This window comes from Anoplolepis gracilipes, chromosome 3, assembly GCF_047496725.1.
Source record: "Anoplolepis gracilipes chromosome 3, ASM4749672v1, whole genome shotgun sequence".
Classification (NCBI taxonomy): Eukaryota; Metazoa; Arthropoda; class Insecta; order Hymenoptera; family Formicidae; genus Anoplolepis; species Anoplolepis gracilipes.
The window spans coordinates 3,363,555-3,382,904 of NC_132972.1; the positions used below are offsets into that span (position 1 = coordinate 3,363,555).

Here is a 19,350-nt window from a genome sequence, read left to right on the forward strand (position 1 = left end):
ATTTATATACTTATATACATATAAGTAATTTAATATATGTATATATTTGTAAATAACTATAATAAAATATAATAAAAATTTTTAATCATTTTTTGCATGCATTTTTTATTATGCTGAAAATTTAGTGCAACATACGGTTATATATACATACATATATATATATATATATATATATATATATATATATATATCTTTCGAATTAAATAAGATTTTCTATATGTATATGTGTGCGCATATCGATAAAATTTTCTATTGTTTAGAAATTACAAACTCTTATCTGGTTAATCAATGATTGTCATTGTAGCGTTTTGGTCAACGCCCTGTCGAATCGGTTCGCGTCACGTGGTCGTTCCTCGTCATGTTGACTTCCGGTTTCGCTTACACATCGCGTTGTCTCGAATTACATTCCTCATGACCTGACTCGAAAAAGCGAATATCTTTGGAATAATTGAGGCTGGTCTGTTTACCATAGTTTACTCACGAGAGAAGAGGTCGAGGATCAGGGAGAAAGGAGGGAGAAGGGTAAGGGGGGCTGAAATTCGTGCGTTTCGTTCAGTCCGTTCACGTGAATGAACCTCCCTCTCGCTTCTTCTTCTCTCGTGTAATACCCGCATAAAGGTAAATGGTTCGTATTTCCGAGAGATCATGAAAGGACAAGCCTACTTGGGATCAAACGTACACCTGTTCCGCACCCTCTCTTTTTCTCTCTAATTTCCTTTTCTTTATTCTCTCACGCGAGTCTCACTTCTACGCGATATCCTGAGACTTTGAAGCCTCTAAACAAACAATTTGATATTACAAATTGACGAATTGAATTTAATCGTTTAATCTATTACGTAAACATGTGATCGATCTTGACTCTCTCGCGCTTGCTCAATATAAATTGTATTTGTCTTTTTTAGATGACAGGAGATTTGGAGAATAGAGGATATCATATGGGGCCGTTTCTTTTCTTGAAACTCGATTGAAATATACATTCGAGTATTTATATTTTTGAAATTAGAGAATGTTAAATAATATTAAACAATTTAGATAAAATTAAAAGTATTAATATAATTTAATAATAATAATAAACATTTTTTAATAATATAATTTAATAATTTTTTTAAATTTTTACTAATTGTTTACGATTGGAGCACACGTGATTTTGATGATTTTAATTTTGCCAATGCATTCTTGGAGCAATCTTATTACATTTCGATACGAAACTCTCGCAATATTTATATATCATACGCTATAAGTGGTTCGACGAACTGTAAGAAAAACTCGTCGTCTTTTCGACCCGCTCCTATTCTCAGCCTCCCGCTTTCCTTTGGCCCTTCGTACTCTTTCCTCTTTCGCTTTTATTCCAATTAACCTTGAAGCCACGAAGCGGCTAGGAGCGGTTCGCCACGGGATATATGAGGGAGAGCCCATCGTACATAAAGGGAGCAGTCGAATGAGATTAATTCAAAAATGTCGACGAGCCCTCGCGCCCCTCGGTACGCGCACTCGTTTTCATGATAAAAAAGCTTTATAGAACGTAATCAAACGCGAGGACACTATACCCTTGGAATAGGAAATTTCATTTTGAGTAAAAAGAAAAGTTTCGATAAACATACGTTATTCAAAAACGCTTTTATCTTCAAAGATTATTGCTATAAAAAAAACTTTGTACACTAAATTCTTTTTAAATTTTTGAAGATGTTTTCGACAACTATAAAAATTTATAGTTGTCAAGAACATCTTCTTTCACAATTCTTGTTATTTTTCCAAAGTGCATATCATGTTAGTCGAAATTTTGCTCCTATTTTCAATTTTCAACCCAACATCTACTTTAATATCGACTCTACTTAATCTATATAATTGTGTCGAAAGCTCATTAAAATTTCTAAATGGAAAACAGTTCGTTTATTTATTCTGTCTATTTAAAATTTATTCTGTCTATTTAAAAAGTAGAAATTCAATTTCTATACAAATAAAATATTGAACTTCTAAAATTCATTAACATCAGAAAATTGAAACTAAAAGTAGGAGCAAAATTTCGCCTCGAAAAAAGAATGTTAACATGATCTTTTAAGTTGGTGACTACACATTCTATTTCTTTCATTGATGTTTATTTTTTCTTGATCGTCGCGGAATTTTAACAATGTGATAACGAAGACTTTTTCTTCTCTTTTCTTTTTTTTTATTCGTATAGTTTGTCGCGAGTTTCTCGCGCTCGGTTGCCTCGGGAATCCGCTTCGTGATTCGGACACGTTTGAAATATCGGGAAACCGCAGCGTGGTGCTCGAAATCCAACGTTAGTATCCTCCTGGAAAGTAAAGAAAAGGTGAGTCGATCCCCGGAGGATGCGGTTTTCCACCTCATTTCCGCGCGAAGTGAGGGAACAACGAGAGAGAGAGAGAGAGAGAGAGAGATTGTGGAGTAAGAATTCGGGGTTTCCTTTCTCTCCCGCCCCCTCTTCAGTTTTCACCACTCTCTCAATCTCCTCTATTGTGCCCTCCCATAGCAAACGGTGAGGATCATCCGGCGAATCGGATTTTTGTAGGCGCCGCCGCGGTGAGCGATTTTTTTCACGTAGACTTTTTCACTAGTCGGACAATAACGTTCCTCTCTCCACTGCTTTCAAATCCACTTCCCGCAATAAGAGTATATATATATATATATATATATATATATTCGATGAATGAAATGTCACTCACTATAAAAAATAAAATAATTTTATCTTTTAATAATTTATCTAAAATAAATAATTATGTTTCAGCTTTATTTTTAAACGCTGCGTCGATGTTTTTCCACAATAATGATGCTTTTATTTAAAAAAATCAAAGAAGGTATATAAATTTTTTCGATTTATCGAAATTAAAAAAAATTTTTTGATACTTTTATCCATTGATAAATGTCTTGAAAATATGTTGATCTATTTGTACGGTTTGAGGGTGGCAAAATAATACATTAAAATTTAATTACATTTTTGAAACTACTTAACTTATAGCTTTGTCGAAAGCTTTTTTTTTTAATCCTTCAAGTGGGAAACTGTTCATTTGAGGTACACGAAGTAGAAGCTCAATTTCTCTATAGAATCCATAAATGTGAAAAAAATTGAAGTTGAAAATAAAAGAAACGACTCGGGATATAACGATACTTGTCAGTCTCCTTCCTCGAAAGTGTGAAATACTATATAAACGTGTACTTGAAATTTGGTATCCGAGATATGTTCGGAATCTCGCAAATCGTATCGGGTTTCTCTAAGTCGTCATGGCTAGGTAAAGATCTCTTCTCGGTCAGGTCCTTCGAGTCCGCCTCGAAGTAATCTTTGGTCGCCACGACTTGTTGACCTACCGTCCCATTCCTGAAGGATCCAGTTTCTTCGGATCTTGGAGAACTTGACTAACGATCGTGTACGATGGGGAGCTCGTGTTTTATTGGCCTAGCACGTGGAATCTTTTCCGGAGAAAGGCGGATTCTCTTTGGCATTTCTGCGGTACAGATCGGCTCATAGTTCATTCTCACAGAGAGACACTCATAGAGCGTTTAATAAGCCATATCAGTGGAATGAGAGCTTTCCTTTATTGCCATCATTTGCTGAATCTATTTCCGAAGAATCATGTCCTCTAAAATATAATGAGACGTAAAATCAATAATAGTAGAGGTATACAACAATTTTATTTAGGATTTTATCTCGACTACACAATATATACACCATATACACAGTGTAAATTTCTATTTCCATAGTCCGTGGATATCTTACAATACAAAAGAAAGATGACACGTGGACGAAAGGTCGATGAATATTATTAGCATTCACTGAATAAAAACTCATCATGAAATCATGAAAAGAGAAATGGATGATTATTTCGATGCAGAGCGTTTCGTGTAGAGGAGGCAAAAATCTTCCGCGCACCTACACGCTCAACTATTTTAGGCTCCTCGAAGAGCCCTTGATTTCGCAATCCGAGAGTACGAAGGTCTTGCGGCGCATAAAACGAGGGTGAGAGAGAAAAGGAAAAGAAACGCGCCGCGTCTAAATCCGTTAGAATGAAGAAAGAGAGAAAGAGAGGAACCCCCTCGGTCGGTGGTGCCCCTTTTTCGCGGCGTAACGTTTGTAAGAGACGACGATTCCCTTTACGAGGAATAAATCCACCGAGCAGGACGAAGCGGAACATATTTACAACCGGGAGAGAGAAAGAGAGAGTGAGGGAGGCGGGGGAGGGGAGGGGTGAAGAACGAATCGCGGAAGGGGCACGAAAAGAGGGCGATGGAAGTGAAGCATCCTCGACAATTCTAGGATACTCCTTGCCGGTATCCCGGGGTCCTTGCTGTACAAGGACCATTCTCTTCCTCTTCCTCTTCGTCTACGTGCTCGTTCCTCCACGAACGTCTTGCCCTTCCGTCTTTCTGTCTCTTTTTTTCGTTATACACTTACCATTTTGTTTCCTTTTCGTTTACGTTCCTGCCATGTATTCTTCCTCGTTCCTTTCTCTATCGGTCTTCTTTTTCGTCGATAGCTAAAGTTTGTCACGATTCTTCAGTCTCATTTCGTCCGCAGTACCCTTCCTCGAAATGATCGTGTGTGGAATCAAACCGGCTAATTGCGATCAAAAAGTAATTCTCGCATATAATTACTATATTCAAACAAATATATGTAGTCTTTATGTAAGATTCAGAAATGTTTATATTTTTTGAAAATAAAGATTTGTTTTTCACGATTGAAAAAAATAATTTTAGCACATGTGTAAAATAAATTTATCTAATTACGAAAGCCACAATGCCGGATTTGCCGAAGAAGTGCTTATTTGACAATATTGCGAATTTTTATTTGATCAAAAGAGATAGTTTAAAGATTCGAAATAAAAAAAAATAGAAAAAAATGAGTCAAAATTCACAATCCCAATCAGAATTTTGTACATTCTGCCTGCGGTGCTATATCAATGATGACGAGTGGATTCAGCACTGAATGTTTGAAGTGTTAGTCGTGCTGAGTGTCGTTCCAATCGGGAAGATCCATATTTTTGATGCATTTAATGCATAAAATGACACAATTAAAATGTGATGTCCGTTTTTGCATCCAGAGTATACAAGAACATTACTGCTTCTTTTTTCTTCACTTCATACGAATCCTACAACGTATCAATCTAAATTAGCCGCCGTAATATAAAAGTCTCAATTTAATCTGGAAAATTGTAACTACACAAGCGAGATGTAAATACACAACACTATCTTTTTATTGCAGCTTCAAACGTGAAATTAAAAATGTGTTTGTTACAGCACTAGATTAACTTTCTTCTAAGAAAAAATTCACAAATTACTTCCGACGTGTGATAATTCAATACAATTACATGATGAAGAAACGGGAGTTTTGATCCGACAAGACTGTCATTTATCCTATCGATCGTATTTTGTGTTACACAATGAATTCCAGTATCCACAGGGAATGTAACAGCGTATCGCATTTTTCCCGAGCACTATTACATATTAAAAACGCCGATACGCGACGGCAGCGAAATTCGAATCGGCTCAATCTGGAGAGCGGCCAAGCGAGCCCGCTGTAACTAACTATGGAAAATATATTTCTCTCTTCTGTTCTCTTCTTCCATTGCTCGTCCAATTTCCGATATTCGCCTTTTTCCGTCTCGTAAACAACGAAAATATTAGTTGTACGAGGCACAAATTGGAAAACGTCGTCTCTCATTCTGTCTATAAAAATATTAACGTAAAATGATTGAAAAGTGAATTTTGATATTTGGTTTGAGATATGAAATATGAATATTATCTTTTTCGCAAGATTTGCTCGTTTTTCTTTAAGTGTGAGACACTAAATTAGTTTCATCGATACTTCAAGTATTCAGTAGTCAATCAATCGATTAAATACTTTTATATTTTTCAATAAAAATTTTTAATAAAAATCTTTAATAAAACTTTTACTTTGGTTTATAACTTTATCTTATTTTAATTATCTTAATTTTTAGGAAAACCTTTCCCGAGTTGCAATTTTTCTATTTTCGATCTCGATTTTCAATCATCTGTTTTGATATTTTAAACAGTTAAATCGCCCTTTTTCGAAGCTATTTAATCTACAGTTTTATCGAAAATTTTTCTTTTAAACTTCTAAATGGAAAACTGTTTACTATCTATTTGAGATACAAAGTACAAATTTATAATTCTTATATAAATTAAGTATATCAAATTTTTTAGAATCCATAAACATACAAAAATTAATGTTGAAAAGAGAAGAAAAATTTCACCTCTCTCTTGGATTATTTTATAAAATAATATCTACCCCTATGCTAATTTCAATTCTATCTTAACTCAAATTGTTAAGACTAATACCATTATCTGAGTCCGAATTTTTTCTATTTTTGCCTTCAATGTTTGAACTAATATTTACTTCGATACTTTAGCAGTCAGATCATTCTAATTTAAAATTTATTTAATATATAATTTTATTTATAGATAATTTTGTCGAAAACTTTTTTTTTAAATCTAAATGGAAAATTAGTTTACTATTAATATTTACTATTTGATAAAAAGTAGGAATTTAATACAATAAAATTCTCATATAAATAAAACCTATCAAAATCTTCTAGAATCAATATAAACATGAAAAAATAAACGTTGAAAATAGGAGAAAAATTTCGACTCGGATATAGGCTCAATCTTAATTTCATGTCAAAGTTTGGAAAAAGTTTGCAAGTGCGTCTTACTAACTTCAATTACTTCAGTTCAATGTATAATTAACATTTCGTGTCAAACAAAATCGTTTGATCTCGCGAAAATTATTGATTCATCGATTGCAGATGCCTGCAATTGAAAATTATTCACACCAAAGATGAACGTATCATCGCCAATGGGAGCTAAGTTAAAGCGCCCGTAAAGGCGTCAGATAAGGCGCCATCGTTGATTGGATCACCGCGAGGAATCGATATCCTACCTCTTCTTCCTCTTCCTCTCACTTCCGCTTCTCTCTCCCTCTCTCTCTCTTTCTCTCACACACACATACATACATACACACACTTCCGCGCACCTACGTACAGTTTACCTTCGAGCACGTCTCTTCTCTCCCTTCTCTGTCTCTCTTCCTTCTCCTAGGCCATGGGTGCCGGTGGCTGCCTCCAATTTCTCCGTGATGGTCTCATGGAGGATTCTCAAGAGCCCTCTCATCACCCTCCGGACCATCCGACCGAGCTCTGTCCGGCAGTCTCCATGCCAACACCCGCTCGATAAATTTATTGGTCGCCTCTGACACGGCTGCCACCGAGTTGTGTCTCTTTCGCGTTTGCCAGCAAGCCAGAAATTCGGCGTCAAAGATAAGCGTCATCGAATCGAGTCATTCATTGCACTTCGATCTTTTCAACTTCTTTTCCTGAATGGAAGTCCTAGTAGCTGATCACTTATTCTTTTTAACACATGAAGAGAGTAAGCTTATCATTTCTTTTGAAAATCCGGAAGGAATTATCTTAATCTCTTTATTATCGGTTAATGTAAATAAGATGATTCAACATATATGCGCATACACATAAACACCCACTCACATACATAGGATTATCCTAAAATTACATGCTATCTTTTTCTGTTACTACAACTTTTATCGTCAATTTGAACATTATTAATTTTTTGGCTTTAAATAACATTGAAATATATAAACAACAATATATTTCTTCTTTTCCTATTTGTTATATTTTTAATATTAATGTATATCTTTGTAATTAAATTTAATAATTTAAATTTAAATTAGAAATTTTTTTTAAAGAACACTTGAAAATTAAAGAATGTAACTTTATCTAGTGCTCTTCTGAAGACAAGTTTATTGGTAAATAAACCTTCTTATATTTAATCGATTTTTAAGATAGTTATTTTAAAAGAAATACTAAAAATAAATTTCTTTAAATTTATTCTAAAATCCGATACAGTACTTAACTTAGCGAATTAATTATTTTCTGACAGACACATCTGACAATTGATTACTGACAGATTTTATTGCTTAAAACTATCTATCTATTTTTAGCAGAGAGATCTGAAAACCTGATCACAACAATCTATAAATTGATTTTTCCCTGCGTAATCACCTCTATTTATGATATTCAACCGCGAAATAAAAGAATCTGAAGAAGATAAAAGTTAAACATCCCTAATGTCAAGAAGAATAGTCGATCTCGTAACTGATATCGAGAATGGAAAATCCAGCTCCCCTTGTAAAATAGCAAATAAATTAGGAACGACGCACGATCGCGAAAGTCAACACGTTACTCGCGTCGGCCACCCTTCCTTCCGAATCACTCCCCCATAAACGTGCCTGTATGGTGTGTACTTCGGTCACACACGAGAATATGCACGTATACGGTGCGCCCGAAACGAAATGAGAGAGCGAATGCGAGATATAAGACCCGTGGAATTTAAAAAACGTGTGGTAGAGAGACTCTCTCTCGTATGTTTGTGACATGCTCTTTTTTTTAATTTAATTTCATTATTATATATTTACGTTAAAATTGTAAAGACAATTATTGTTATATCGTTGAGTATATGATATTCTCAGAGTTAAAATTTTATTTCTACTTTTAACCTCATGTTTATGAATTTTACAGTTCAACAATTTAAATAAAAAGAGAATTTCGTATTTTTTGAGACTTATGTGTGTTTGTTCTTCAACGATAAACTGACCGTCTTTTACAAATGTTGCCAGAACGTTAGTGAAAAAAGAAAATTATAAGAAATAAAAGCAATTATACATAAACATAAATAATTAAATAAAGCGTTTTGTTTGTGAAAAAAAATTGATAAACTTTTTGATAAAAAAAAAAAACAAAGAAAGTTTTGTATCTTTGATAATTCCAAGATAATTTATGATTGACAAATAAAAAATATTCTAACTTAAAGAGAGTAACAGGTAGAAAAATATTAATTTTAATTTTTCTCGAAACTTTTTATTTTACACAACAGCAAGAAAGCTCATATCCCAAGTCAAATTTTACTCCATTTTCGACATCAATTTTCTCACGTTTATAAATTTTAGAAGATTTCTCGAGTAAATATAAAATAAAAATATCTGAGACGATTTAAATAACGAATGAAATGCGAAGGAAATTAAGTTGGAAGAGTTGAAAGAATTATGTCAAACGACAACGCGAAACTTGGAGCAAGAGCAGGAATGTTCGAAGAAACGGAAAACAAAACGAAAACAACGTAGAAGGATTGGAATTGGCGAGATGTAAAATATTATAGAGAGATGCAGCGAAGAGAGAGAGAGATAGAGAGAAGGGAGTGGGAAGGGGCGAGATCGCATGGACGACCAAGTTACCAACACACTCCCCGATGCGTTTATTAACGTACGGTGTGTGGGGATTTGCTGGCGCAGCATCGAGATCAGCTGTGTGCGGCAGCCAGCCAAGCAGAGGGTCAAGTGTTTCTCCTTCTCCGATCCTCCCTCTTTTTGTCTCCCTCCTGTTCCTCCTCCTCCTCCTTCCCTCTACCTCATAGCGTACATTGCTTACTGCTCGAATAGTTGGCGTCGCGACGCCAAAGCAAAATGTTGAAAATATGCACTCTCGTTCGTGAAACCGAGTTGCTCACATCAAAATTCTGTAGTTTAAAATTTTCGTAGACACACAGATATACATATATATGTTAAAAACATTCCCTGTAGGTATATTATCTCAATTTCAGAAAATAATTCAAACTTTATACGTATGTGATTCTATGAAATTTAGAAAAAACCTCCTGGATCATAAAAGAAAAAAAAGTTTAAATAAAGATCAAACCTGATCGCAGAAATATCGAACTTGACAATTAAAATGAAATATAAAATAAGAACAAAGCCTTTTTTAAGAACTTTAGTTTTTCTTAATTGTAAATTTATAAAGTTTCTTAAAAATAAATTTTGTATTTAAAACATGACACATCTAAACTACTTTTGATACTTGACGATATAGTATACACGTTAGAAATCATTTAAATGTATATACAAGTATCACTAATTTTTCAAATTTCAAAGTTAATTTTTGAAAAAAAAACATTATATAAACGTTTTCGTATGCATTTATTTTTGTACGAGAACTCGCATTAAATTTTTTTCAATTTTATTTATATATTATACTTCTCAATTTTACTAACATACAATGTATATGCGTTTGTCGACTGAATACATTTATAAGATTAATTATTCGTTTAGCATTATCTGTACTCGACATTTTGTTCATATTTTTAACATTAAGTTTCTCATGTTTACGCGAATTCTAGAAAATGTATTTAATTTATATAGGAATTAAGTTCCTCTACTAGTCCTTCTATTTTATACCTCAAATAAGCTTAATAAACAAATAGTTAATTTTCATTGTTAAAGGTTTAAAAGAGGAACCTTCCTCAAAATTATAGATTAAATAGAATCAAAATACATTGAAAGTAAGAGAAAGATTATTTCAATTCGAAATGAACTTGACGCAAAATTATATGCATATTTTCACTTGAATCGACAATGACTGCAGTTAAATGTAGACAGAATCTGTTACCAGGGTGTCTACTTTCTGACAAAATATGTAAAACCTGGAATTATCAAGGATTACTTTTGTATCTGGAAAAACCAGGGAATGCTCATTTCATTTGAATTTTATTGGGACTCGGGGAATATTTTCCTCTTTGATAATTTTGCTCTCATATATTGTAAACAGTCGGCAAGTCAAATTAATTATGTATTTCAAATATATTATAAATATATTTCTACTTAACTTTATGTTTATATTCAAAGTCTTAACAAAATATTTAAAAAAACATGCAATACATATTTTTTACTTCAATTTTTAGTAACATAAATATGAATATTTTGTGCGAGTGAAAAAAGTGTGTCTTTCGAAAGTTTTTTCAGTATATTTACAAATCTAGTACTTAAAAAATTTAATGTTTTTCCTTCGTACGAGTGAAAAATATTAGAAAAGTACATACAATAAAAAAAATTATTTTAGAAGATTACACAAAAAAAAATTGAAATATTTTCTTTACCTGAAATTTTGAATAAAAATACCTGGAAAATCAGAGAATTTTTTTTTTTTTTTTACAAAATTTGAGTAAACGATCTCGTTATATATGTTGTATGTATATAGAACGAGAGGCGGTTTCTCCGGCCGTCTTTTTCGTGCCGATTCGTCCAGCCATCATCGATATTGAAACGCGCGATTGGAAAGCTCCGCTGAATACTCACGAGCCGGTTGGAAATCGGAGCTTTTCCGCACTCGAGTTTCGGTTTCGCTGATTCCCAAAAGCTCATCGAGCCGTAGATTGAATTGTTTCGACAAACGGCATCGAACATTTTAGCAGATACAGGTTTTGAAATCGTTTCGCCATCAAATTGCGCTCGTCGTTCGACCGCTGAAATAAACACACGTTGTATGTATGTATGCGCACGTGCTTTAGTTTCAATATATACGTATATTGCCTGCCTTTCATGTACAATTTATAATACACGCATGGTTTTCAAGGGAATCGAAATTCGCAGCTAGAGAATAAAGAATTTTAACCTTATTCGTTATTTCGGTTTGTTCAACTTTCAAAGTAGATAAATACGATTGTTTCTTGACAGTCTTTAAGGATAATAGCACTCGATTATATTACAACGACAGTATCAGAGATAGATTTTTATATGAAATAGTTACCAGAAGTATAAAAGGAATTATTATTTTCATGCTCTTTCTCTTTTTCTTTCTATTGTATTTTTGCATATCTTTTAAAGATTATCCTGTTTAATTCTTATTTTATATACATAAAAGTCAGTGATATTCAGTAATTATATTTTTTTCTCAGAAAAATATCATTTTTTAAATTAGAAATACGAAAAAAGGAGCGAAGAGAACTGTTATTTCTAGCATACATACACAAGAAGTTTATTATAATAATTTTTAATTATTTTATTATTAACTTTTTTCATTATTTTTAATTATTTCATCTTTTTCCTTTATTATTTAATTAAATCATAATATTTATAATATGAAAATATTTCTATGTATCTTTCTTTTTTCTTTACGGTCTTTTTATGAAAGAAAAATTATCCGAATTGAAAAATACTATATCATAAAATAGCATCGTACATAATCCCGACTTACATTATGTAGAGTGAGATATGGTGTATACAAATTTTTTCATGAAATATTGTCTGTATTTCAATGCTACTGTAGAAAATATTCTTATTAACACTAATTGATGATTGCGATACGAGCCGTCCCAGACATCTCAGACATTTTAACGGCAGATTTTCTAATTAATAATATTTGAAGTTTGATTTATTTTTTTTTTAATTATTTATAATTCGTAATTTAATAACCGGTGCCGTAATTTTTTAAGAAAAATTGATCTTAGAGATTCATCTCAAAGTATTTACAAATAAATAAAGAAAAAAACTTTAAATGTAAACAGCTATTTTCGTTAAATATTAAAAAATAAAATGACGTAAGTACGCGCCGTAGTCTTTTTTTCTTTAGGATTATAGCGCAAAAGATACAAATGAGAGAAAGAAAAAGGAAAGTAGGAAGAAGAGAAGAGAAGAAATACGGAAGAAGCGTTGAGGAGGCGGGAGAAGAGAGGAAGCTCGTAAAAGTCGTTGGGAGTAAACGCCTGCTCTCGTCTCATCTCATCTCATTTCGTTTCGTTTCGTTTCGTTTCGTTTCGTTTCGTTTCGCCGACTGACTCGTCGAGGCGCCTAGGAGAGCTGCCTTTGAGGGCCTCCATTACCGTTGCCAACTAGAAGAAGCAGGCAGAAAAAGGTGGGGGAGAGGAGAATATATATATATATATATATATATAAGAAAGAGTTTCGCGACACCGTTCGTTCTCTCATTTTTTCTTTGAAAAAATGAGAGAAAAAAGAAACGCAGGAGAGAAAGAAGAAGTAGAAATTACGTCGCATAATGGATGGATCGAACACACGAGAGGGGGAGATGGAGGGGGAGGAAGCGAGAGAGAAGCGTGGCGGAAAAATTACTTCTTGCCCGACTAGTGACTGGCTTCATAGAAAGATATAACTGTCTTTTTTTTATATATGTATATGTATATTTTGCGCACACACGCATCGCGCGTAAACCTCAAAGGCGCGCCTTCAGCCTCGAGTTCCATCGATCCCTCTTCCCTCCCTCCCACCCTCCTTCCTTCCTTCCTTCCTTCCTTCCTTCCTTCATCTCTTCCTCCCTCACATCTTCTCTCGTTCCCTGCCCGGTGAAACGGTGGGCGGAACAAAGCCACCGGAAATCGCCCGAGTGGTACTCTGGCCCGTTGGTGGCGCCATCTTGTACAGGGTGCCGAGTTTTATGGGGGAGAACGTGTAGTAAAACGCATTGTTCCCGCGGCCAGGTAAGTTCCCTCGCGAGATGCGGGCCCTCTTTTTGTTTCACCTCCTTCCTCTTCTGCCACCCTTCATCGTCGTGTGCAGGCTCCTTCATCGGTTGAGTTTCGAGCAAGAGAATTCGAAAAAATTTGACCAGTCGACGATTATATAAATATGTAAGGGGCGCAATTATAAATCGAGTGAATTTCTTTGTTTCCTCGTTTTCTTTTCTCGCTGATTACATAATTTTTATTTTTACTATTTCTTTCATCAACCGTATATGGCGGTCGATGTCAGAGAAACTTGCGTATCTCGTCGATAAAAGACGCTAATCTATCATAAAAGGAGGACAAGAAAAGGAAGGACATTTACGTAGCTTACCTTTTTACTTACACACGTGTTGTACAATGTTTGTCTACACCCACCATATAAGCATATAAGACCGGGAGAATTGTTTGATAGGAATAATGTTTGCATAAGAGGAAGCGATTTCTAAGAAGAAAAGACAGAGCTCAAGGTTACAGCTGTCCAGCTTTCTGAAAATTGTTGTTTATGATACCGAGGTACAGAGAGATGTTTTTTCTGAAAATGACTTGTGTGACAATAAAATTATAATCTTTTTGACTTTGGTCATGTATAATAAAATTGTGTTTTATTTTATAATATTATTAATGTAAATTAATAGTTATTAATTAATTGAAATTTTAATAATATTAATTATTTTTTAGATTCATACATATTGAAATGGAGAAAAAGCTTTGCTTTTTCCTTGCAAGTGATAAATAAGATTTAATCGTTATTTGCATTGAGAGAAAATTGAAATTAACTTTATTCATTTATTTTTATTTTGAACGTAAAATAAAAAATTGATCACTTCTGAAAAATCTTATCGTATCGTGTACAATCTTCTTATAATACATCCAAATCATCTAGAATTTTTTATTTCATGTCATTTTATGATTTAATTTTTTTTGAACTCGCGAGATTTTATTTGCGGAAAATGTAGAAATTATTAAGTCGCTGTATTTTTTAGGAATATGGGATTATTTCATTACGCTATGATTAGGAGCTTGAGCCGATAAAGAATAAGGGATACATGCACTCCTCTTAGTTCGCGAATATTATTTATAAGCACGATTTCTCTCTCTCTTTCTCTCTCTCTCTCTAGCTCTCTTTTTCTTTCTCTGTCTTTCTCTACGGAAGATGCAATCGCGATAGGGGAAAAACGAAACTACGCGTCGACGTGGCAGGTCGAACGTAGACGGGAAAGTGTAATTTCAGTTTGAAACAGAAACAGGGAGAGGCCGACCCACATCGAGGTTTCGAGTGTTTGTACTGCTGACGCGGCAATCCAATCCAATCCAATACCCGTAGCTACGCAGCGTATACATATATGAACGAATTGTCCGTCTCTCTTCCTCTTCCTCTCTCACCGTTACTTTTTTCCCGGGTCCAACACAATTTCGCTTCTGGCTAAAGTTCCATCTAACTGAACGCGCGTCATTTTTCCAATTTCCAATGATCTTCGCTCAACTGTATATGCATATCAACGATTTATTTCCAAGTTTTTATCTCTGTTATCCCTTATAAGTAGCAAGCAAAAATAATTTATTAAATCCTTGCATTCTGTCTATTTATCTTTCTTAATCGAGCCGCAGATTTTACGATATAAAATAAAAGTCCTAAAAGTAAAATACAGTTAATTTTATATTATAATTTTGCATTGATTTAATAATGATCAAATTTGACAGTTTGGAACCGAAGAGAAAGAAAATCTGAGTTGAAATTTTAATTCTGTTTTAATTTTCTTACATTATTTACACATATTTTTCTTACATAAATATTCTAGAGCTTTTTGATTAGTTTAATAGAAAAAACTATACTTTATTTTAAAGGCAGTAAGCAATTTCCCATTTACACTTTAGATGTGTGAAAGGAGAGTTTTCGACATAATTATAGAATAGTTTCAAATATTATATAATTTGTCAAAAGAGGATAATTTAACTGTATGTGTATGTGTTTAAAGTATGAAAGTAGATGTTAGATTGAAAATTTAGAGAAAATTTTCAAAAATAGAAGAAAAATTTCGACTCAGAATTCTTCAGTTTTGAAATTTTTTTATTATATTTATGTAAAAGAAGAGTAAAACCTTTGATAATATTAAAGAAAAACATTATAATTCGAGATGAACGTTTAAAAATGAAATAATTCTTAGTTAGACTTTTCTTTAGTATATATAGATAAGGTCGATGAATAAAGAATTTATCTTACAACATTGTAGAACAAAAAATTTTGTTTATCAATATCGTAAATTTATAGATTCAATAAAATTATACTTTTCAAGGATTAAATCTTTTGTTGTTGGAATATCTTTCTTTCGTAGTGATAGTGTAAAAAGATTGAACGTAGACGGTTTGAGAATTCGTGTCCTTATATACATATACAGAGAACATTTTACCCACAATTACATTTTAAGTCTCGAAAGAAAATGCATTTTTAAGATTCATGTGGATTCCCCTTTTAACGCAACTAGAATTTTAAGCATGCTTAATTTTAAATGATTGTCATGTGACGATCATATTTTATACCGCAATTCCGACATAATTTAATTGTCGAGGAATTTTCAGTGTAATGTATTACTAAATTAATTTAATAATGAATTACGAGAATACAAAATCGCCCGATACATTTTGCTGATGCAACTCAAAAAAAAATTCCCTGGATACTTGTTGTAAATTCATGTGTGCAATGGATGCGATGTATTCCGAAACATAGCTGGAGATCTAATCAACCGACCTACCTGAGCAGGATCACGTGATACGAATTTGATTCGCGATGGGGTTAAAACGCGCGCGAGCCCGTCGTAGCGGTGCGTTATTATGATAAACGCAACAATAACGAGGGATGATCCGACGTGCAAACTGTTAAACCCTCCTTCCTTTCCTCTATCGAGGGCTGTGGGTGAGGATTATCGTGGGGGTCGGACGGTGCGGGCCGTCTGGAATCTACTGGGGGATGTTATTGTTGCCGCGAAAGAATAGGAGGTAACAACGGGGGAGAGGGGGAGGGGAAGAAAAAGGGAAACGTATATACGCATACACACGCACTTTCTGCCATAGACACTGTAGGAGAGTCTACGGCAGTCCATAATATATAGCATTCAAACGTGTGCGAGAGAGATCACCCCCTTCGATGATATCGACGGTGTTTGCCGCCTCCTATTACTAGCTCGATTGAACCAAACTATACGATTATCGTGCGTCAGTGATAGCCTTTGTACGCCGCGGCCGCTGAAAATCTTGGGGGTTAAAGAATTACGCCACTTTGCGAGGATGTTGCTGCTGGTTTGTCGAACTCTCTTGAACTAAATCAACGAAAATGTCATTGATTATTTCGAAGAGCAGAAAGTTTCACTGAATCAAAATACTTACTTTGTTCTTCCGTCTTACTATGATTTGATATAACAATAAGAGATTTCATATAATTAGTATTCAAAATTATATGCATATTACAAAGATCAGTAAGAATCGTACACATAATCGTATATATAATACGTATGTATATTAGAAAAATATAACTTTTTAAGCTTTTTCTATTTATTATATTTTCGAAAGAAGCCTTTATACTATATGCATATCTAGAATCAAATCCGAGTATAATTATTTAAATTTTCAGAATTATATACATATTATACTTTTTTTTTTTACTTTTAAGGTGTGAGATAAATTTTTAAAAATGAATAAAATTCTTATAATCAGATATTTCTTTAAAAAATATTAAAAAATATGACATATTAAATATAAATATAATATATTAATATATATTAAAATATTTAGAGATTTATATGTCGCAATTTTCCGATTTAAATACGTTATATTAAGCACCTATAATATCTTCGTAATTAAGAGTCAAAAATTGAAATAAGATCTTAAGGTCGATTGAAAAATGTACATGTACGCGTCGCATGCGCAATCAATTCAATTAAAATTGATTTCCATTCGTGGGTGACACATCAAACAAACCGTTCTCCTTCCACCCTCGCCTCCGCGCTTTCGCAATGCTTTCTCTTATTCCGAATTCCCCTTGTGAGCTCTCATAAAGAATCGACTCGCAATTCGAAAGCGAGATTATAAATATTCAAACAGGAGAGACTACGGTTTTGTCCTTTTGTCAGCGCGATCATTATATCTCTCCAATTTTTCTGTCGACTCGCGAGAGGATTTGACTGGTTCGAGAGGCGAGTACTACATTCGTGAATGATGACGTTAAGATAGGGCACAATATTGCGTACATAACGTTATACAATGAAACGTGAAATTTATCTAACACAGAAGATGAATAGTATTCCCTCTTTTACGTGTAAATATGGCATAATGTAAGTATTTTATATAGGATGATTTAATAATAACATACATTATACAGGAAGTTTATTTCTATACGGAAAAATAAGTAAAAGATATAGAGAAATTTTTACACGATTTTTGTTTTTCAAAAATCCTTGAAAATCTATAAATAATTAAAATAAATCATTACATATATATATATATATATATATATATATATATATATATATATAATGATTTACTTTAATTATTTTAATTGTATTTTAATTATTTAATTTTTTTTTTAATTTTCAAGGTTTTTGAAAAACAAAACTTTGTGTAAAAATTTAATATATACATAATAGAGAAGAGTTATACGCGATATTAAATTAACTAAATTAAATAATAAATAAAAATATAGTTTTCCGAATTTTTAACAACGGTCGTGATTTAAATACGAGTTGTTTGATCTCAGAAATGCCTAAACCAAAAGTGAAAGGTATTAATGATACCGAGTATATTTATCTATCTACCTACCCACCTACATTAATGTGTATACCCTGTTCCCAAACTGTGCTTTCGAAAATCCGTTATTAACGACAAGCTATTATGACGTTTCACGATGCACGTTGACGCGCGCGCACTTATCCAGTGACGTTGCTGAGTCCTGGCGCACACGCCTGCATATTATTCCAGGAAGACTGGAGACACGCGCCGGCACGCTCCTATTCATCTGGAGGCGGCCTATATTACGCTTGTCCGTCTCCCTTTCCCGCCTGTCTCGTGTATGTTAATTATTTGGAATAAATAACCTCGATGAGAGATAATTCAATGCACAACTAATATGCTGCAATATTATTTAATTAAAGGATTGAGCCTCGCGAATAAATAAATTTTGGTTATTATTGCACTTATTGTACTTTACCCCTGTACGTGTAAATATTTTACGGAATTCTACGGAACAACTTTATTTTTTAGAAAAGAAAATATCATATTGTATATGAAAATATTTAAGATAAAAGATATACTTTTTTAAATATATAGATATAATATAACTATGTTTAATAAAATAAATATATATCTAAATATTTTAAAAATAATTTATTAGACAAACTTTTTAAAATATTTTTTATTTAATGTATTAATTTATAAAATATTAACATTATTTTAGTCATTAAATATTTGATTTGCATTTATTTACATTTATAATTTTTTATTTACGTTTATTTTTATAATTATTAATGATTTATATCGGAGGATAATTAAACATTATTCAAATTTTTAGCGATGACAATTATCGATTTTCAGAGTCGATCTATCTCGAAATGAAATGTCGTACGAAAAAAATTTATTTTACATATATTTTCGATTTATTTTTATATATAATTATCCTGTTCTCAATTAAATTACCATTATATTACTTTGTAAACGTCATGATATATACACTTATTTCCTACATTCAATGTGCCACGATTAACATTTGTTTCCAGGTTATCGAAGCGGCGATTATCAATCGAGATACGGTTACAATAGCACCAGTTCGAATCAGAACCGTGGAGCATGGTCCGGTTTTGGTCCATCGAATTATATCCCTCCGCCTTTCGAATATCAGCAGCGTCGTAATCATTACAATAATCATCATCAGTCGCAATCTACGTGGAATAATTACCAGAGTACGCAGCAGGGATATCAAAGTCAAGGGGTATGTATGACTCTTCACTTTTACCGCATTCCAATATATGCAAC

The 19,350-nt window shown here is 33.1% G+C and overlaps 1 protein-coding gene across 2 annotated transcripts in view; it reads left to right on the forward strand.

The window, feature by feature from the left end:
• Rat1 (5'-3' exoribonuclease 2 Rat1) overlaps positions 1-19,350 on the forward strand; it is a 37,661-nt gene that overhangs the window by 16,561 nt on the left and 1,750 nt on the right. The window contains exon 16 of one of the 2 annotated variants that reach the window (XM_072888011.1): positions 903-1,011. In XM_072888011.1, coding sequence (XP_072744112.1) covers positions 903-925 — 23 coding nt within the window. In that variant the 3' untranslated portion in view covers positions 926-1,011. Of the gene's footprint in view, positions 1-902; positions 1,012-19,094; positions 19,307-19,350 lie in introns of those variants that run through there. The other variant, XM_072888010.1, reaches the window with a different exon arrangement.